The sequence below is a fragment of the Pectinophora gossypiella genome, chromosome 3 (assembly GCF_024362695.1).
Source record: "Pectinophora gossypiella chromosome 3, ilPecGoss1.1, whole genome shotgun sequence".
NCBI classification, from domain to species: Eukaryota; Metazoa; Arthropoda; class Insecta; order Lepidoptera; family Gelechiidae; genus Pectinophora; species Pectinophora gossypiella.
The window spans coordinates 17,976,087-17,994,672 of NC_065406.1; the positions used below are offsets into that span (position 1 = coordinate 17,976,087).

The following is an 18,586-nucleotide window of genomic DNA, read 5'->3' on the forward strand; positions in this document are numbered from 1 at the left end:
ATAGGTATATAACACCAGTCTGTGTCTCAATTTCTTGACAGAATCTACTTTACCCACGTACTATGTAATCTGTGTACGTCGTGCGTGATGCCTGCTGACATTATTTCACGTTGTACCAGATTGTGAAAATATTACGTCCTCACAAAGTCGAAAATCTTTTACAATAAGAGGACCTAGTTTAATTTCCTCAATCTAAAAACTTATTTTGCCACGCAACATACGATAAAGATCTAATTGAACATGTAGGTTGATTGATAGCATATCTCACTGATACGGTATCAGCGTACAGTGCCGCGTCATTTGTTGTCACTTGTTGTGCGAGGAGAGGTAGCGAATGAAACAAAACAAAATTGTAATATAATATTTCATTTATTCAAAAATGTACTTCTGATTGCTTAGGTAATTTATATATTTATACAAAGAACATCACGCTGTATGCGTGCGAGCGTGCGCTGGCGCGGGCGGACTTATGAAACATTTCGACATTCCTGGATGAATGCGTTATATGTGTGTGTGTGTCTGTGTGTGTGCGAGTGCGCGGCGCAGGCACGGTGCGCACGTCCCGCGTGGCGCAATGTCGCGCCAGACATGACTTTATGCGCTATTATTGCGGATTGCACTTCTTTGTGACGAAATATTATACAGAAATGTAAATTCATTCAAAAGTAATAATATGTAGGTATCTGCCTACCTTTAGCTGTGCACGGTGACATGAGTTGCGATTACAATGAAGTCATAATCGATTTGTTTATAGACAATATAAGTACGACCGGCGCTCGCGCTGCCATTTTATGTAAATATCATCTACGTTAAATATTTGGCGTAAATTCGTCAATAAAATATATCTTCACATGTTTCATCAATATGAGCAATAATTTTAATAATAAACACTCCAAAATACAATTCATTTATACAATCTTAGCATTTCGAGCTTTTTATTTTCATAGAATCGTACCTATATGATAATTATATAACATTAACTTGTACAATAATAAATCCGTAAAAAATATGTTATTATAGCAGAGCAGTGGCAGCGCGGGCTGTGACGTCACGCGCCCACCGTCCACCCCCCACCCCCCACTGAGATTCATGCTTGTTACAAACAATATATACCACGTTAGTTGTACACCAATATCAGACTCAGGAACTGCGCGAGACAACATTTGTGACATTACTTTTGAGCAGAGTTCAAGGAACTATCGTAGTTGCTGCCCTAACACGAACCTAGTGCTAGTATCAGGTGGCGGAATGCAATACGATGAGTTAAAAACTATTAATTCATAAATTAATATAATTCGGCTTAGCGAGGACTTCAGAGAGAGTCTCAGATCTACTGGCATCAAGAACTACCACTAAGTGAACTTAACGTAAAAAATTAACTAACATGTTGGAATGCGTCTGCAAGTCATGGAGTAGGACACTAAACATAACTCGTACAATATATAAACACACAATTGTCTTAAATTAAAATAATATTCAACAGTGGAAACAGCCTCTCCGGATTAACTTAAACTAACAAGTGCTGGCATCAAGTATGACGTAGGAATGCAACACGCTAGGAATGTTGTGCAGTCTCATAGTGAACAGTACGAATATTTGGTAACGCGCGGAGGGCGCCGCCGCGGGCGCGCCTCCGTTGCAATGCTTCATATTTGGTCAACTAGCAACGACTCTTTGGCCGACCTCGCTCACTCTACCCTAAGCTAATTAAATAACTAACTTACTCAACTGAGATTCTATAATATTATTCCGTGGCGGCCTCGCGAGCGGACCGCGCCGGCGCGTCGCCGGCGACCGGGCGAGCGTACGTATTACAACATTATATCCATCCAATTATTATATGCCTAAATTATTATGACGATTCAAATAACCGTATAGGTCCTTCCGGTCGCCGAGCACCAGCCAAATGCCCCTACCGACCCACATGTGGCGGCGGCGGCGCTCAGCTGCCCAGCGACACGACGGTGGGCCGCTCGAGCCGCTCGGCCGGCTCTGCGCGCCGAAACTCGCTCTCGTCGTAGAGCGCGTGCGCGTGCGAGTGCGAGTGCGCATGCGCTGCGTGCGCGGCGTGCGCGTGCGCGTGCGCCGGCGGTGGCTCCTCCAGCTTCAGCGCGTGCGGCGCCGGGTAGTAGCCTAGGGCCGCGCGAGCGCCCGGGCCTGCGCCGCCGCCCTCCACTGGAATGCATAAAATTATTTCGTTACACTCGAATAAACCAACAATCTTTAACTCCATAGATAATAATTATAACATTAACTTCCGCCACGTAAAAAAGGCGGTACTCACGCAAGGAATCGAGCTTGACCGTAGCGGGCGAATGCGACGCGTGTGACGCGTGTGACGCGTGCGTCGCGTGGGACGCGTGCGTGGGGTGCGCCGAGCTTTTACCCATGCTGCGCTCCGACTTGATGCTGTTCTTAGGTTTACGCTTCCGGGTCTGGAATATCACAAGAGAATTCAGTTAAATAATGTTACTACAAGTAACATTAGTAATTATGGAATTTCCTACGTCACAACATTGCATAAGGTTTATGAATATTGAGGTCATTTTAGGGTTCAGTAATGAACTACGAGGAGCTCGGTGGCGCAGCGGTAAACGCGCTCGGTCTGCGATTATTGAAGTTAAGCAACTTTCGCAAAGGCCGGTCATAGGATGGGTGACCATAAAAAAAAAACAAAAAAGTTTTCAACTCGAGCTCCGTGCTTCGGAAGGCAAGTTAAGTCGTTGGTACCGGCTGCATTAGCAGTCGTTAATAACCACCAATCCGCACTGGGCCCGCGTGGTGGTTTAAGGCCCGATCTCCCTATCCATCCATAGGGAAGGCCCGTGCCCCAGCAGTGGGGACGTTAATGGGCTGGTGATGATGAATGAACTACAATATCCTACATAGAATGGATTTTTCCTTTAGTAGGTAACTTCCTAACGTAGACGAATATTATTAGAAACCCCGGGCGCAGTGGTGCAGGATTGTATGAACTGTAGTAGTGTACCTGTATGGAGTCTTTCTTCATGGCCATGGGCCGGTTGATGTTGTGCAGCTTGAAGTAGAGCCCGCAGGCGTTGCAGACGGTCTCGCCGTGCGCGTTGCGGCGCCACAGCGACGTGGTCGTGGTCTGGCAGTTGCTGCACGACATGCCCGGCTTGCGCGCGCCCAGCTGTATACACACGCGGCGCCACTGTTAGTACACGCGACCTCTCGCTTACCAGGACGCACATATACTATTTGGTTAGTCTTTATGTTTTTTGTTTATTTATTTATTTATTTAGCTAACTTAGCTTTTATTATTTGTCAAGTTGTTTCAATAATTAAACAACTTTATAGTACATGTGCGACCTTATGAAATTGTCTAATGTTGAAGCGAAAGCGAATGTTGTAACCGTGCTAAGCCACGTATCATTGTTTAAAAAACCTGATTAATGCGTCCAGCGCCCGGTTAGTAAAATAAGGAGGGAAAAGGGAGACCTTGTGAGCCGCTGCATGACGCGATACTAAGCGAATTAAAATAACAAAACCGAAACTGTAGTTCAGCGGTTCAATCGTCATACTCGAGCAAACAGATCCAAACGCGGCGAGACGACTCGTGCGCCGGAAACTGTTAACGTCATGTGGCGGCTCGTCTAGTTTGGTATTAGCACGTAGGGGTCGTTAGCATCCTCAATTACTCATACATCGGTTAAGATTAGGAAGAGAGATGATAGTTAGAGGAAGCAATGAGAGGAGCGCGTGTGAACGGGCGGGTTGGGCTAGCGGCCGGCGCCCCTGACGTACCCCCTTCTTCTGTTTGTAGTCAGAGAGCGCGGGCGCGGGCAGCGGCGCCGGCGCCGGCATCGCGTGCGGCGCCGCCAGCCCGTTATACAGGAAGCCCTTGAAGAAATCCGCGCCCGGCGGCGCCCCCTCCGCGGCCACTGCAAGCAACACACACGCTACATCGAGCTGACGGGCTGAGGTCGGGCGGCGCTCGGCGGGCGCGGATCTCTGAGTGCGGGGGTGAGCGTGGTGCGGGTAGAGGCAGCGGGCGGCGGGTAATGCGTACGTCGTGGGCGGCGGCGAGCGCGTGCGCGGCGTGGCGCTGACGTACCAGCCGCCGCGGCTGCTTCAGCGGCCGGTTCATGCCGTTCATCTTGTTGTAGAGGCCGCACGCGTTGCACAGGTAGTGGCCGGTGCCGTCGCGGCGCCACAGCGGCGTCTGCACGGCGCCGCAGTTGACACACTCGCGCCCCTCCGTGAAAAACTCCGCCATCTCCACTGCGCACACCCACACACCCGTTACATACTCCAGCCGAGCGACCGGCCGACTCAAGTCATACGGTACAATACTCGATACTCTATAACGTACCGATACGTGGCGTCACACGCGCCATGGCGGATAACAACCCGACTATGTCCGCTTGGACACGTTCCGGACATATTTCTGAACGGCTATCATCACATAGCGGCAAGTAAGTAACGCAACGTGCCGCCGAGGATGACACAATCACAGCGTCGACTCGAGCACAAGCTGATGCTGCCAACTAAACTTGTACTGGTTTATTGTTAAAGTAGTACCGAAGTATACGAAGTAAAAACTTATGTTCAAAATGCTACTGAATTGTTATCGCAAAAACATTACCTACATACTTATATGGTTGTACTTACGAGTATAACTAGCATATATATAATCTTGCATATCGTATAACAAGTAACAAGATTACGAGACTAAGAGATTACTACCAATACCCTGACCTACCCGCCGTGTTTCAATGATACATTGTTATTTCCTTACGTTATTGTTCTAGAATAATAACTAACTAACTAAACTTCAGTAAATCCCAATCAAACTTGTAAAAGTAGTACTGGTACTAGCAGTATATAGACGCAGTGCGCCGTTCCTGGCAGGTAGTGCGCGGCGCGGCGCGAGCGTCGACCCGCGTGCAACCCGAGCGCACCGCTGCCCCGGCCCCGGCCCCGGCCCGCGGCCCCCGGGCCTGTACCAGGAATGTGCGACCGTTACTCCTCATTCATGCCATGAGGGCCCCGCTCCTGCCCCACTCACCCACTGCGGTCGCTACCTCCCGCGCGACTTCAACACTCAACACTGAAGTTACCTATACACCTACCTACATACGACACGTCAATGAGAGGCGAACACTATCCTGATGCTGTCAGCAGTATCGTGCAATGTGAAACATCGACGAGTGCAGAATAGGATCCTGTGCGAGCGGCGGTCGCCGGGCACCGGGCGTGGGCGGCGAGCCGTCAGCAGGCCCAGGCCGGCTCCGGTTACACGCGGCCGTGCTGTCATCACTACTCTGATGTTATTGAATGGTGTAACGGGAACCGCGGCCATGTGCTGCGCGCCCGCCGCCGGACGTCGCCAACCTTGATCGCTCGTAATTGCGTCGCGCTCGCTATTAAATTAACTGACACACAGCGCTCTATTTTTCCTGTTATGCTAAAACCATAAACGTGAAAAATGCCTGGATGTGATCGCAAATTAATGATAAATTATTAATTAGTATGCAAATAAAGAATATTGAATATTGAAATTTTGTCCTATCGATGGTAAATGTAATCGTTTAGTCACGCAGTGATGCTACTTGCTATGCTATCGTTAGACTCGTTAGACGTCAGCGTAATGGGTGCTACCATCTTGAGAGGCGATAGTGTCGGACGAAGAATGTGTGGCGTGACGTCACGCGGCGGGTATGAGGCTAATGTGAGAGAGCGGGGCCGCGCGGCGCTAGCGGCTGCGCCCGCGCCGCCGGACGCGCATGTTTGCGCGGCACGTGCCTTATCCGATACCATTTACGGAATGCGATTTTAATACACTTAAAAGGGAACTCAGGCCAAGGCACGGTTTTTGTCGGACCCTGCGCAAACACGGCCCGCGTCCGCCGCGCTCGCCCGCGCCGCCGCCGCCGCCGCAGCGACAACTATGGACAACTTTTTTTGAGCAAATGTTTTAAAAGCTCTTATTGATAATATGTAGGATAACTTTACGTAGCCTTTATGTTTACAACATCTTATCACAAATAATAAACTATAGTTTAACGATCTAAAATGTGAATGGATATTATTATCATACTTTTCTATTTCGAGTTTATCTTAGATCTAATTTAGTTGATTATTTACTTAGCTGATAATTTATTAGTTAATTACTTAGAAACATTTAGTTCTGTGCAATAAAGTAAATTTGATTTGAAAAAATATTTAGAATAGTGATGTAGAATAGTGAAGTATTAAGAAAACACTTCAGCAAAAACTACTACAGTAGTAGGTTCACAACATAACAGAGTATTTTATGTAACTCCAAGTGTCAACATAATGGGTAGTATATAATTATAAATTATTATCAATGGGATCTCAATAAACGTCGTTTGTCAGTAGTTCAAAGAAAACCCATAACTTGTAGGTACACATATAAAACTGTTGCCACGTCGAGGACAGATGAAGGTTAAGTGGAGGCTCAAAAAAACGCGGAGTTAGAGCGCGGCCGCGGGGGAAGCGCTTATCGCTCACACTTTGGAAATGATTTATCGTTATAATAAAAATACAGTATAGCGAGCGAGATGCGAGGATATCGCGCGACCCCTGCCCCGTGTTGCTGAGCAGCGTCGCCGCGGCGCGGGGCGGGCCCGCGGCGGGCGCGGCGCGGCACCAGCGTATGTCGCGCTACATTGTGTCGCGGGGGCGGCGGCGGGGGGAAGTGGGGCCCGGGGGGGGGGGGGGGGAGGACTGATAACGACGACACTAACATCACGCTACCGGAAACTAACGAATACATTACTGCACAACACTTTTAAAATAATTCATATGTAAAACTCACAACCGACTCATGTGTAACCAACTTGCTCAATAGGTACCTACGTACAAGTTATAAATAATTCCTACAAGTAGGTTTTCCCTTTCATGCTGCTAGTGAAATAATAATGTTAGGTACTAATTAATCATTAATGTATAGGCTAAAAATACTGTTAAAACCTCGACATAATAAAACGAAAACAAATCCAAGTTGGACGCATCGGTCATTTGAAACAATAGCATCTTGAACAAAGCACGCTGAGTCACGCAGACTTTACTCGCATCGGCACGTATGCGGTGTCCTCGCGCGACGCGACATATCTCGCGCACTGCGGCTACGGCCAGCCGGCTCGAGTCGCCGCATCATCCTCTGTTTACACGGAGGTAACACTACACTCGCCATAATTACGAATACTTCCGGCAACATGCTCCCTGCTCGCCGCGCTGCACGGGCTCAAGGTGACGCTGGCCAGTACAACTCACTGTTCTTATGGACACGTGACTAATTAACTCGAAACACAACTGCGTGCAAGCATCCGTACGTGTTCAATGCAGCACACGCTGATGGTCTGTTTTAAATGAGTTCGACGATACAAAGATACTCACGCGCGTTAGAGTTTAATATAAGTGGGAACTATAAGTACAATATTATTATTTTTATAAAAGAATGTAGGTACTAAGTACCTAAATAGTGGTGCAAATGATGATGTATAGGTACTCACTGGCAGAGAGACTAGCGGCGGCTGACAGCTGCGGCCGCCGCGACCCGTCCAGGCCCCACACCTCCTGTAACATCACACAATACCCTCATAATAAAATGTCATCAAACAATAGGTCTTATTTCACTAACCAGTGAAAATAGAAGTGTAATAACAGATTAAAACATGTTGCATAAACATCAGGTTAGTCCGTTAGCTACCATTTAGTGCAGTTGCGCCTTACTGATCGTTCGATTCTTGGGTGTAGCTACATAGATTTGAACATGACCGTATCGGTTCTTTAACAAAGTATGCAACAGACCACAATAAAACTTTTGTAACCCTCGACATCGAGCTCGATCTTCGAACATCACCCGTCGTTTATCAAGCATCAAAGAGGATGGAGTCGTAAATAGTGGCAGTACGGACCTGGTGCGAGTATGCGTTGGCGGCGAGCGCGGAGGCGCCGTACACGGTGGAGGGGCGGCTGGTGGCGCAGGCGAAGGCGCCGCCGAACCGCGCGCTGAAGGCCGGCAGCGCCCCGCCCGCCGCGCCCAGCGACCCGTCCGCGCCCGCGCCCGCGCCCGCGCCCGCCCCCGCGCCCGCTACGGCCCCCGCGTCGCTGAACTCCTCCGCCAGCACCGCGCCCGCCGTGCTGCCGTACGTCGGGGACCCGCCTGCACACACACACATCACGTTAACATCGATCATCCGGCGTCACCTGGCGTCCACTCCACGGCGGCGTGTTACCTGTGCTCGGCGTCCAGATCTGCGGCGGCACCAGCTCGGGGTTGAAGTAGGGCGAGTACGCGCAGCGCGAGTACACCGCGCCGCCCTCGCCGCCGCTGCAAACACACACACACGTTACTGTGCTGCTGGTACACTCTCTACGTAACGTACGGTTCGACATGAGTAGATTCCTCGCAGAACACGTATGTTAGTAGCAGCCGGAGCGTGACACATTAGCGGGAGGAAGTGTGTGGCAGTGAGTGTTGGCGGTAGCGCACCCGCCGGCATGCGGGCGACGTCGCCGGCGCAGAACACCCGCGCCCGCACGTGCCGCACTACACACGGTGCATATCTTACTATTTATATAATTGTTGATTTATTTGTCACACAATCTAACACCAAATAATGTGGAATACCATATAGCGTATAATTTCAAGCTGTATAACTCACACTATAACAAGGGGTACTATCCCACCACATGGAGGCATGTAACGAAAACATTTCTGTAAAAAGAAACCGAGTATCTCAGTGGATGTAACTATAAAAAGTTGTGAGATCTCAAGTGGCGTCTAGTCTGTAACATTCGTAACTTGAACGAGTCTAGGAATTTTATAACTACATTTAAAATATATTTAGATTAGATTATATCTACGATTCGTCATATTTGCCGACTTCATATATGTAATGTACATCAAAAGTTGCTTCCCACTTCATGGTCGCAATAAAACATTTCTATTTCTGGGATACAGATGTGAGTGTACAGAACCCACGTTGGTATGTAATATAGATAGTTACAAAAGAAAAACCTTTCTCCATTATTTTCTTCTCTCGTGTGAGATGTGAGGTCAATGACCGACTTCAACAACCCTGGTGTCAGGGTTACTCTTGAACTGCCATGAGATCTGACTTATGTAACGAATGCATACTGAAGTACTCAGAAATCGAGACCTACGGCTCAATGTGTCTTACGAAGCACGCAATCATCTTATTTTTCAGAAAATCAGGTGAAATCACTTGATTAGCATGAAATGTCACGATATCACCTCAAGGGATAGTCCCACATCCATAAAGTAATTTTTGTAACACGTGTCCTCTCCCAAAAATCGAACCCAAGACCTCCAGATCGTGAGATCAACACTCAACTATTCCTGGACCACGTCTAAACATCTCTTTTTTAGTGTTTACCATAGCTAAATAGTTAATCCTGAGGTTGGCCAGGTGCCTGCCCGTAAAAGTCCGAAATGAACGAATATTGAAGAATGATTCGGGCTTTTATTACGATTGACCGTATAGTGCAGGCTGTACAGAAATAGGTTCAACAAGACGGCACAACACCTTTGTAACACGCGACCAAGTTGTAATTTGTGGAAAAGAGCGAGTATGATGGAGCTAACTGATGATGGAGGGAGCTCCTAGATGAGAATTACGGACAACGTAGGAATGTTGCGAGCTTGATCGAGGGAGGCGACGACACGGTGTGTGGCGGGCCGTGCTGGCGCCTGTCGCCTTCACGAACATTACAATTGTAAAATATTGTTCATTGGGTCACCACTATGAACTTACAAATATTTTTGATCAAACTACGCACGCTCTTCGCAATGTACATTAAAATGTAATTGCGTTTTACTTGTTACAAATGTAATTGTAATTACACCACGTGGCTGTCGCATTACTACGGCATAGGTATTGCAATTTGTGTTTCTACTACCTACATTTCTAATTATATTATAGAGTTAAACAAATTGTTGCAGAGCTCAGAGTTGTAGAGCCAATAACAATGAATGACAATATTGAATGTTTATGTTTCTGGGAACGAGCTTTCAACAAAACGGAACACAGCCGTCCTGGTGCATGTTGTTGCAATCGGACACTCGATACCGTTAACGAGTGTAATGACGGCCATGCGGCGCGCGGTGCGCCGGACACGTGCGCGCGTCGAGCCAGCTCATCGTGCGGACCAGCTCGCACAGTGCTTGGTGTAGGAAACATGGCATGCGTTGCCTGCGCGATGCCAGCGTCCCCAACAAGTCGCGCGCCGTTGAGGTATATTTGCGCTGCTACGACATAATCCAACGCCGCGTTAAGAGCCTATACAAATAACTCATTTGGAGACACTTAAACCGTCACTCGACGACACAAAAAACGCGAGACAAATTTGGAAACGATCCGAGTCCTCAAGCCGACGTGTGAAATGGCGCGTTAGAGCGGACGACAAAAAACAAGAGAAACAAACAAACATAGCGCCGGCCTCACCTGACCCGCGCCGCTGCATGCCCTGGCTCTGTGTTTGATATATTGTATACATACGTATGTAACGTCCTAACGTCTTTTGTACTCACGTAGCCAGTAGTAAAGGAGATTGACCAAAAGTGACCGAAATAGACCACTCAATCGAGACCTTCAAAACAATGATGTCGAAAATATTTCGTGAAAAGGTTAATAGACGAAAGATAAATGATTTTTCATTTAGCCATAACTTTTTACTGACAACATATTTTTTACTGCGGTTTGGTATATTATAATACTCAGTGTTTAGTGGTCTATTTCGGTATGGGGTTCTCATTCACTCATTAGTGGTGGATATTTGGAGACCAAGTTCCATACAACTTATTATAACATTTTTTTACTATAAGTATTAACTGAAGAATATAATTATTATTAAATATTCTTATACTTAACATTCATACATAAAAGCATGCCTATTTTCACACCGGGGTAAGCAGGCACTATTGAATTCCATTTACTTGGATCCTGACACACTTCTCTTGCTTCCTCCACATTCATCAATTGTTTCATACACGCACGCCAGTTCAGAGTGGATTGTACTGAACCTTTTCTAAGGACATCTCTAATTTGGTCAATGTACGCCCTTCTAGGTCTTCCTCTGCCAGCCCTTCCACTAACCTTCGCTTTATATATTATACTGCTTTGATTATCCATTATCCGCTCATGTGTTAACATTCCCTTCTTAATCTTAGTCACTATATCGTCTTTTACACCACATCTCTCTCTTATGACACTGTTTCTCACTCTATCACTCAATTTAACACCGCAGATGCTACGCAACGACCTCCGTAGAAATCTACGGCATTAATCCTACTTTAATCCTTCTTCTGCCATACCCAACATTCACTACCGTGCTTCAGCGTAGGGACAAGTACTGTGAACAGCCATCCTCGCACATTGCGAGATACATTGGCTACTAACAACTGCATGCATTGCACCATTCCCTGAATTACCCAATTTTACTTTTCTGTCTATATCTTCATGACATTTACCACCCCTTGTAAACATAGTATCCAAATACACAAATTCAAACTCAGACACATTCTCTTCTGTTTCCATCACCAAAACTTTCGTTTTATTAACATTCAAAATAAAATAAAATAAAATTCAGTCTTATACGCTTCTTTTGTAATTCTCCTACCATTAGAGTTACCATGTACTGAAGATCCAACAATTAAACTTAACTTAAAATTAACAATTACAAATAATTAAAACTACAATAGTACATAAGTACAGGTCCAATTAAAAATGCTCCCTCTACCACCTCTCGGGCCAATGTGCCCGTCACGCTCGCAGCGTTACCCCGTTGGATGGCGAGGGCAATAAGCTGCGCGAGTAATTAGACATATTTCGCTGCTACACTGACATCGGTCAAGCGAGTTTGCATAGAGATATGCAGCCACATTGGCCGGCGGAGCGTGCAGCAAATGTGGTCCCAACGTGGCGCTGGTGGCGACAGTTTGTCGTTACAGCGAGCGCGGCCGGTGTGGAATTTTCCTCGTACTCTAATTGGACGCAGTAAACAAACTCAAACATTAAAGTATTATTGGAGGAAAATGTAAATATAACTAATGTTAATTATATTCTAAACAAACGGCGCATATGAACAGTAAATATTGAGGCGACTTATTATTATAGAGCTAGCAACAAGCGCGGCTCATGTAGCTGGTACCTAAGTGCGTGCACAACACACGCGTACGCAGGCCGCGCCGCGGAGTGGGTCACGGCGGGCCTCTACCTACTTGCCTATTGTTCGTTTCTGCACTTCGCTAACACTTCACTATTTACAACGTTAACTCACGTATACTCGTGTTAGCGTTAGCTGTCCCAGCCAGAAAATGAAGTAATCCTGAATGACAAATTGTGTGTGTCATTATCTGTGGCCAAAATACCGAGCCAAATAAAAACAATAGGAATCGATAACAACTCCTGATAAAGCAACGAGAAATATGCAACGCGTGCGGAACCCTCACCGAGCGTGACTCACGCTTGGCCGGTTTTTTACTTTCTTCCGCTGGTTTCCTAAGCACACAACAAAACGTCGGGAAAAAACTCAAGCCTCCCCGATCAACCCTCGACTATTATTTGCACAAGCAATTGACTATTTCGTGGGTTCGTTTGCTTTAAGGTTTAGCGGGGTCGCCATAAATTAATCCTGCTCTACAAACAGTATTGTTTCAGTATGCGTGTGTGCGCGGGCGCTCGAGCTCACTGTTCGTGGTTAGTTAGTAGGTTAAGTGTCGTGCGCAGGAAGTAGGCATTGGCGTTACTCATTCGCAGAACCCGCGCCCCCCGCTCGCCGCGCAGCCGCCGCGCCGCCGCGCGGCCCTACTGCGACATATTCCACAAGGGCATTACAATCATGCCAACTTTCCAGCTGAACCTAACAGTATTCTAAAGAAACGTTCCACTCGCGTTTGCACGGGTACCGGCGCCGGAGCACGTTACTTGAAACATGTCAACGATCGATCGAATTCCTAGCCGCTACTAAGCGTGTACAGAATTTTGTACGTACTGAGTAAAACTGCCACCATAGTAAATGTCGAGCACTAATCTTTGTATTTAATATTAACTTTTTTACGCAATTTAGGTGCAAGGAAGTCGACGGTTCATCGTCTGTACCCAACGAACACAAATCATCTTGATGCGCTCTACAATACTGAAAAAAATACTTACAAAATGTAAATGTTGTTGTCGTTCTGCGTGCGCGGACGCAGCAACAAACCGAGCTCGCGGGTCCTGGACCCCGTCCCGGACCTCTGACCACGTATCACTACATCAACCTTTTCTAATAGAGAGTTTGCCTCCGATTACAATTACCTATTTCCAATAATATTTTCCTCTCTTTTACTTTTTAGTTCGCTTTTACGCAGAGATGTTGAGATATTTCTTACTTATTTGCTATTCGGACATTTTTAGATTGTTAGTTCTCACAAATACAAAGCCTTATTTACACTTTGTAGGGGAATCAAAACTATGGGGTACTTCCCATAGACCAAGCATCATGAAACTTGGCAAGAAGGAAGTTCTTATAGCACAAATAAAGGAAATTCGTTAATTTGTTGTTCCATCACAAAAAAATATGTATTTACGATTACAAACTTACTTGCAGTTGGTAAATTATTCGCATATGTCGATGTGTGGAGGCAACACATTGACAAGAAAAAATATGTTTCTGCGATGACACTAATTTGCAGATGGTGAACTAATCGCGACCTATTTCGATTCCTACAAAATTTAAAGGATATGACTGAGCTGGAGTATTTAAATATTTCTGGAACTTTAGACCGGATACGGCCATATCGGTGCAAGTAATAACAAAAGGAAGTAAGCCTTCAAGTTACAAATTGTAAAGGGCGAATGTTGCTGACTAACATCACGCTGCCCTCGACACTGGCACGGCCACACCGCACAGGTAGTACATATTTTTACAGTCATGATTCTTCTTGTTCTTATCGTGTCGGTTGTGAGGTGGAATACCATTTACCAACCTAATCAACCCTGGTGTCAGCGTTATTATTGAGCCGTCAAAAGCCCCTGACATGGCTCATGTAACGACTACATCATTGTGTGACCGGGACCAACAACGGCTTAACATTTTACTTAGAGTCACGATTATAAAGTCGCAAAAAATATTCCAATTTATTCAATAGTAGGTAGGCATGTATCATGGATCACACGTGTTATCAGTGACCATTTTGTTCGAGCGACCCACCAGTTATTATTGCCTTTGTTTACCAATGACATCTACGAAGGCCTGCGTTACTTATTGATGTGTACTAAGACATTGGTGTACCTATCTAACATTCGCAGGTTCATCCTCCTCTATAGGTACTTATAGTGTGGAGTGCGATGGGCTGAAATACCGGCGACGATGATGATGCTGGGAAGTAGGTAGCTAGTGATAGAAGAAGGGTCGCGTTTACTGCAACTATTTATTTCATTATTGAATGGATCCGTCTTTTCCAGATAACGCTCAATGACAATTAAAGTGTAAAAATAAGCGAACATTGTATAAACAATGGCGCTGTTATTATAAACAGCGCCAGTACCTACAGCGCGCAATTAGGAGCAGCAAACATAATGAGCGGCGCGGGGTGGCGCGGGGAGCGGGGCGCGGGGAGGGCGAGCGGGCCGCGGGGCGAGGGGAGCACGCTGTGTCGCAAGTACATAGGTACCCCCTTCACGCTGAACATTTACACAACCTTTTTCAGTTACCGATTTAGTGCAGCGAACCTACCTAGCGAACTATTGAACTCTCGCTCTAAAATTATATGGCCTTAGCTGTTGTTACTGGGACCGTGACCTCTGGCCGCGTGATGATCAGATAACGCACGTCGCATCACATGGCTCTTGGGTTATAATTCTTAAACATACCTAACTACTTTCCTGATATTAAACGTAAAGCATGACAAGTGGAAGTATCGGAGTTATAGACGAATAACGGCAGATATTGATTGTTAGTGAGGTGAACAAGAAGCCTTCGTCGCCGCCGAGATGATGCCCTGTACTGTTGCGGCCGCGCGCGGACACTCATTAAATGCTCATCAGTAATGGGGCGAGCGATCAGCGCCGCCGCCGCCGCCGCCGTCACCCGCGTCACGCGACGGCGACATGAGCTCCTGTCTTCACGACCACGGCACAAGAGTCATAAACGCCCTCAACCCTCTCATCTTCCTCCAATACCGTGTCAGAATGTCTCTACTCTACCCCATATGAAACTACAGTTTCTTAGTGTTACATTATTAAGTTACTTAGCGTTTAATGAGTACGAATTAAAGTAATACATTTAAATAACTAAAAATAACAAATGTAAAGTAGTTAAGAAAACTAAATTGCAAAATATAGGTACATAGTTATTAGTAACAGGAAATAGAAACATTAACTCTTTGTTTAGTTAACGGGATCTGAAACCGCATCATTTGATGACGTTTCCTAATGCGTTCTGAGAACCGCTGCCTGCTTCAACTGACCGGCACACAGACAGACGGACGAACCCGCCAAAATCATTTAATTATGTATACACTGCAATGTAACGGAATCAGTACCTAATTGAATTGTGAAATAAGCATTATAACGTCACAGAGGCGTCATAGTCATGCATTCACACATAAATGCAAACTGTTGCCATGTAATACCTAAATGACAAAAAATGAATATAACCATAAAATGTTAGTCATCATCATCTCACTTACCAATAATCTGAAGAAGTTTGATAGGGACGATTTTTACACCATATAACGGAATAGTATGATTGAAAGAAGATGGAAGGAAGAACGACCTGGACGTCGATTAGCAAAACATTTGCCAAGACGTGGTACTGTACAGAAATAGAGGGGCGGCCGATAGTCAGAGGTGGGATATTGCAGGCTAGGAAAAAACATTCGCATGTTTTGATGATCCTAAGGATAGACGACAACAGTGGAACAGTTGTTTTATTTTTTGACGTGGCTTGCCGCGTATGGCATTAACTACTTGGCCGGACAAATAGGAAGCGCTGAGGGCAATCACCCGGTTCAAAACTTAAGACTACAGGCCTGACGGTGCCCAGTCGGGCGCGAATGTCGGCTCAGGGCGTCGTCTGAGAGACGCTTTATAGATGACATGTGACAACTGGAGTCAAACAGCAAAACTAAGTAAAGAACAAGAGCAATGTCCTGGTAGTGGCTGTCACTTGCGACTCCAAGTACACGTAGCTGCGGTCCGCGGCCCGCCAGCTAGCCAGCGGGCCCTCACAGGCTGGGGCCAACAACACTCGCCGCACTAATTACTTTCTCCGAACATTCCTCATTAACTGCACAAACATCTATTGTGTGTCAACACTCATTTCAACACTACTGATATTCTTAAGTAATTTTGTACGTTATTTGATCATTATTAAGCGGTAAAGCTAATTGATTACTAACCATCGTGTCCCAAACGCGTTACAAAAAACAACAAATGTAATGAAAAGTCAACGCACCCAAATACTACTCTGCGTCCATGATTACACTGATAGATTTAGTCTCAGGGGGAGAACTGAAGGATGAAGGATCATAATCGTCATAGTTAATTAAAACTGATTGATAGTACTTAGCTATTCCTATCATCATTAACCAATATTGACAAGGCAATCAAGTATACCATTACGAAGCTGAAACTGGTGAAAGCCTTCTAGTCAGACTTGTGTAGGTGTTCAAATTCATACAGCTGTGCTACAATTAGAACTTTGGACTTGATCGTGGGCTCTTGCCTCAAGAGCTATTTTTACATAGCATCTAGTCTCATGGCGAATCCAATGGTCGTTTACAAGACCTATGTAAATTTTTCGGCTATCTTGTTGTAAAGGCTGCCAAATTACATACATAATAATGACGAAAATATCTACGACATCTCCGCCGAAGACTGAACTTTAGCTACCTACCTTCTAGAGTGAAAATGTTGTAAATATAGGCAAAGATAACGAGCCAATCAACAAGTTCTGCGAAGAATCAGATCTAAAAAAGATTAAGAGATTGGTACTCACTCGTCGGCAGCGTGGTGGTCGTGATGGTCGTGGTGGTCATGGTGGTCGTGCTGGTCGTGCGGCTCGTGGGGGTCGTGGTGGTAGGGCGGCGGCGGCGGCGGGTACTCGTAGTGCAGGCGGTAGTCGGCGCCGCGCGCGTCCGCCGGCGAGCGCGCCGGGCTGCGCCGCAGGTAGGCGCCGTCCGTGGAGCCCGCGCCGCCCGCCGGCTTGAACACGTCTTCGAGGTGCGCGTACGCCTGCATGTCGCGCGCGTGTGCCGGCCGCAGCTCCTGGTAGCTGCGCGAGTGGGATGGCGACAGGTCGCGCGCGTGCGGGTGGGCGTAGCCGAACGCCGGTAGGGGGGGCGGGCTGTCCCCTTCCCCCGCGCCGCCCGCCGCCGCCCCGTCCACAGCGTCGTCGGCCGCGCTGTCCGCGTCCGCGCTCAGCTCCGCCTCGCCCTCTGCACACACACACACACACAGTCATACACAGCCCCGCGCCCGCGCCCGCGCAGCACTTATCAGCTCATCACATCGTCGATCTGATCTCTCGCGGCGGGACGCGATGCCCGCGGGCGCGCTCTACTTTTATATAACGTTATTTGTACGATATAATTAATCCAACATGGAAATAGATTCAATAAATGTGATGAATAATGAATCTACACATCTAGCCTATGTGAGCTACACTTCCAGTTACATTGATTAATGACTAATTCCAAAAAAAAACGTTTTATTTCATTCTTGTATATTCTGTCTATTATAACTTTCTTGTCTCATGTTAAAAAAATATAATAAACCTAGTTTTTCCATACTACAGTTCTACGTATCAAGTTATTACGTTAAAACCAAAATGGTGTTGTTATTAATTTCAATTAGGTATCACTAATTACTGGAAGTTTTTACTGGAAGTTATACCGACGAAATGTCACCAGCAAACAATGTGCATTCGTGGTTAGTGATGTCGCGGAGGTCATTGATAAACAGTATGATTAATAATGGTCCAAGGACTGTGCCCTGTGGGACTCCACACGGATTGACTATTTACGATGGCCTATAGGAGGCCATGATTTATTAGGAAGTAATATTACTATCTCAACTGCCAACACACTGTTTGTACGGTTCCGAAGATAAATTATTAAAATATTATTATTAATTATTAATAATCTATGCACAAGTTGACCACGTGGTACTAAAAATCATGTTCTTTCCATATCATAAAATATAAAATTGAATTCAGATCCTGAGTAAAAAAGTGAGAGTAAGTAAAATTCATTTAACCTTGAAAAGGATATTAAAATGACAGATTTATTATTACTGCCGGCGAAGAGTGAACTCGTTGATGTCTTTTGTATGAAGAAAGTTTGCCGCAAGATTTAAGTTTAATTAAATTGACAAGGAATAATATGTACATAATATTAAAGTAGATGTAGGAACCTATAATACCAGTACCTACTTGTGTGAATATTGGTTGTTTAAAACAATACTTTTGTAGAAAAATATAACTAGGTAATAAGTTAAACCTAAATGTTGTCTTATAAAGAAGATTCATTTTAAAGAGAACCCAATTACACCAAGTTATAGTATATGTATAGGGTGTCACTACTAAG

At 45.9% G+C, this 18,586-nt stretch overlaps 1 protein-coding gene across 4 annotated transcripts in view; it reads right to left on the bottom strand.

The window, feature by feature from the left end:
• Positions 1-350: 350 nt before the first annotated feature.
• LOC126381942 (transcription factor GATA-4-like) overlaps positions 351-18,586 on the bottom strand; it is a 37,835-nt gene continuing 19,599 nt past the window's right edge. For 2 of the 4 annotated variants that reach the window (XM_050031531.1, XM_050031529.1), the window contains exons 2-9: positions 16,999-17,437; positions 8,229-8,323; positions 7,908-8,155; positions 7,503-7,566; positions 4,034-4,245; positions 2,990-3,154; positions 2,285-2,435; positions 351-2,175 (exon numbers count right to left, since the gene is read on the bottom strand). In XM_050031531.1, coding sequence (XP_049887488.1) covers positions 1,943-2,175; positions 2,285-2,435; positions 2,990-3,154; positions 4,034-4,245; positions 7,503-7,566; positions 7,908-8,155; positions 8,229-8,323; positions 16,999-17,437 — 1,607 coding nt within the window. In that variant the 3' untranslated portion in view covers positions 351-1,942. Of the gene's footprint in view, positions 2,176-2,284; positions 2,436-2,989; positions 3,155-3,768; positions 3,906-4,033; positions 4,246-7,502; positions 7,567-7,907; positions 8,156-8,228; positions 8,324-16,998; positions 17,438-18,586 lie in introns of all 4 variants that reach the window. The other 2 variants (XM_050031530.1, XM_050031532.1) reach the window with 2 other exon arrangements.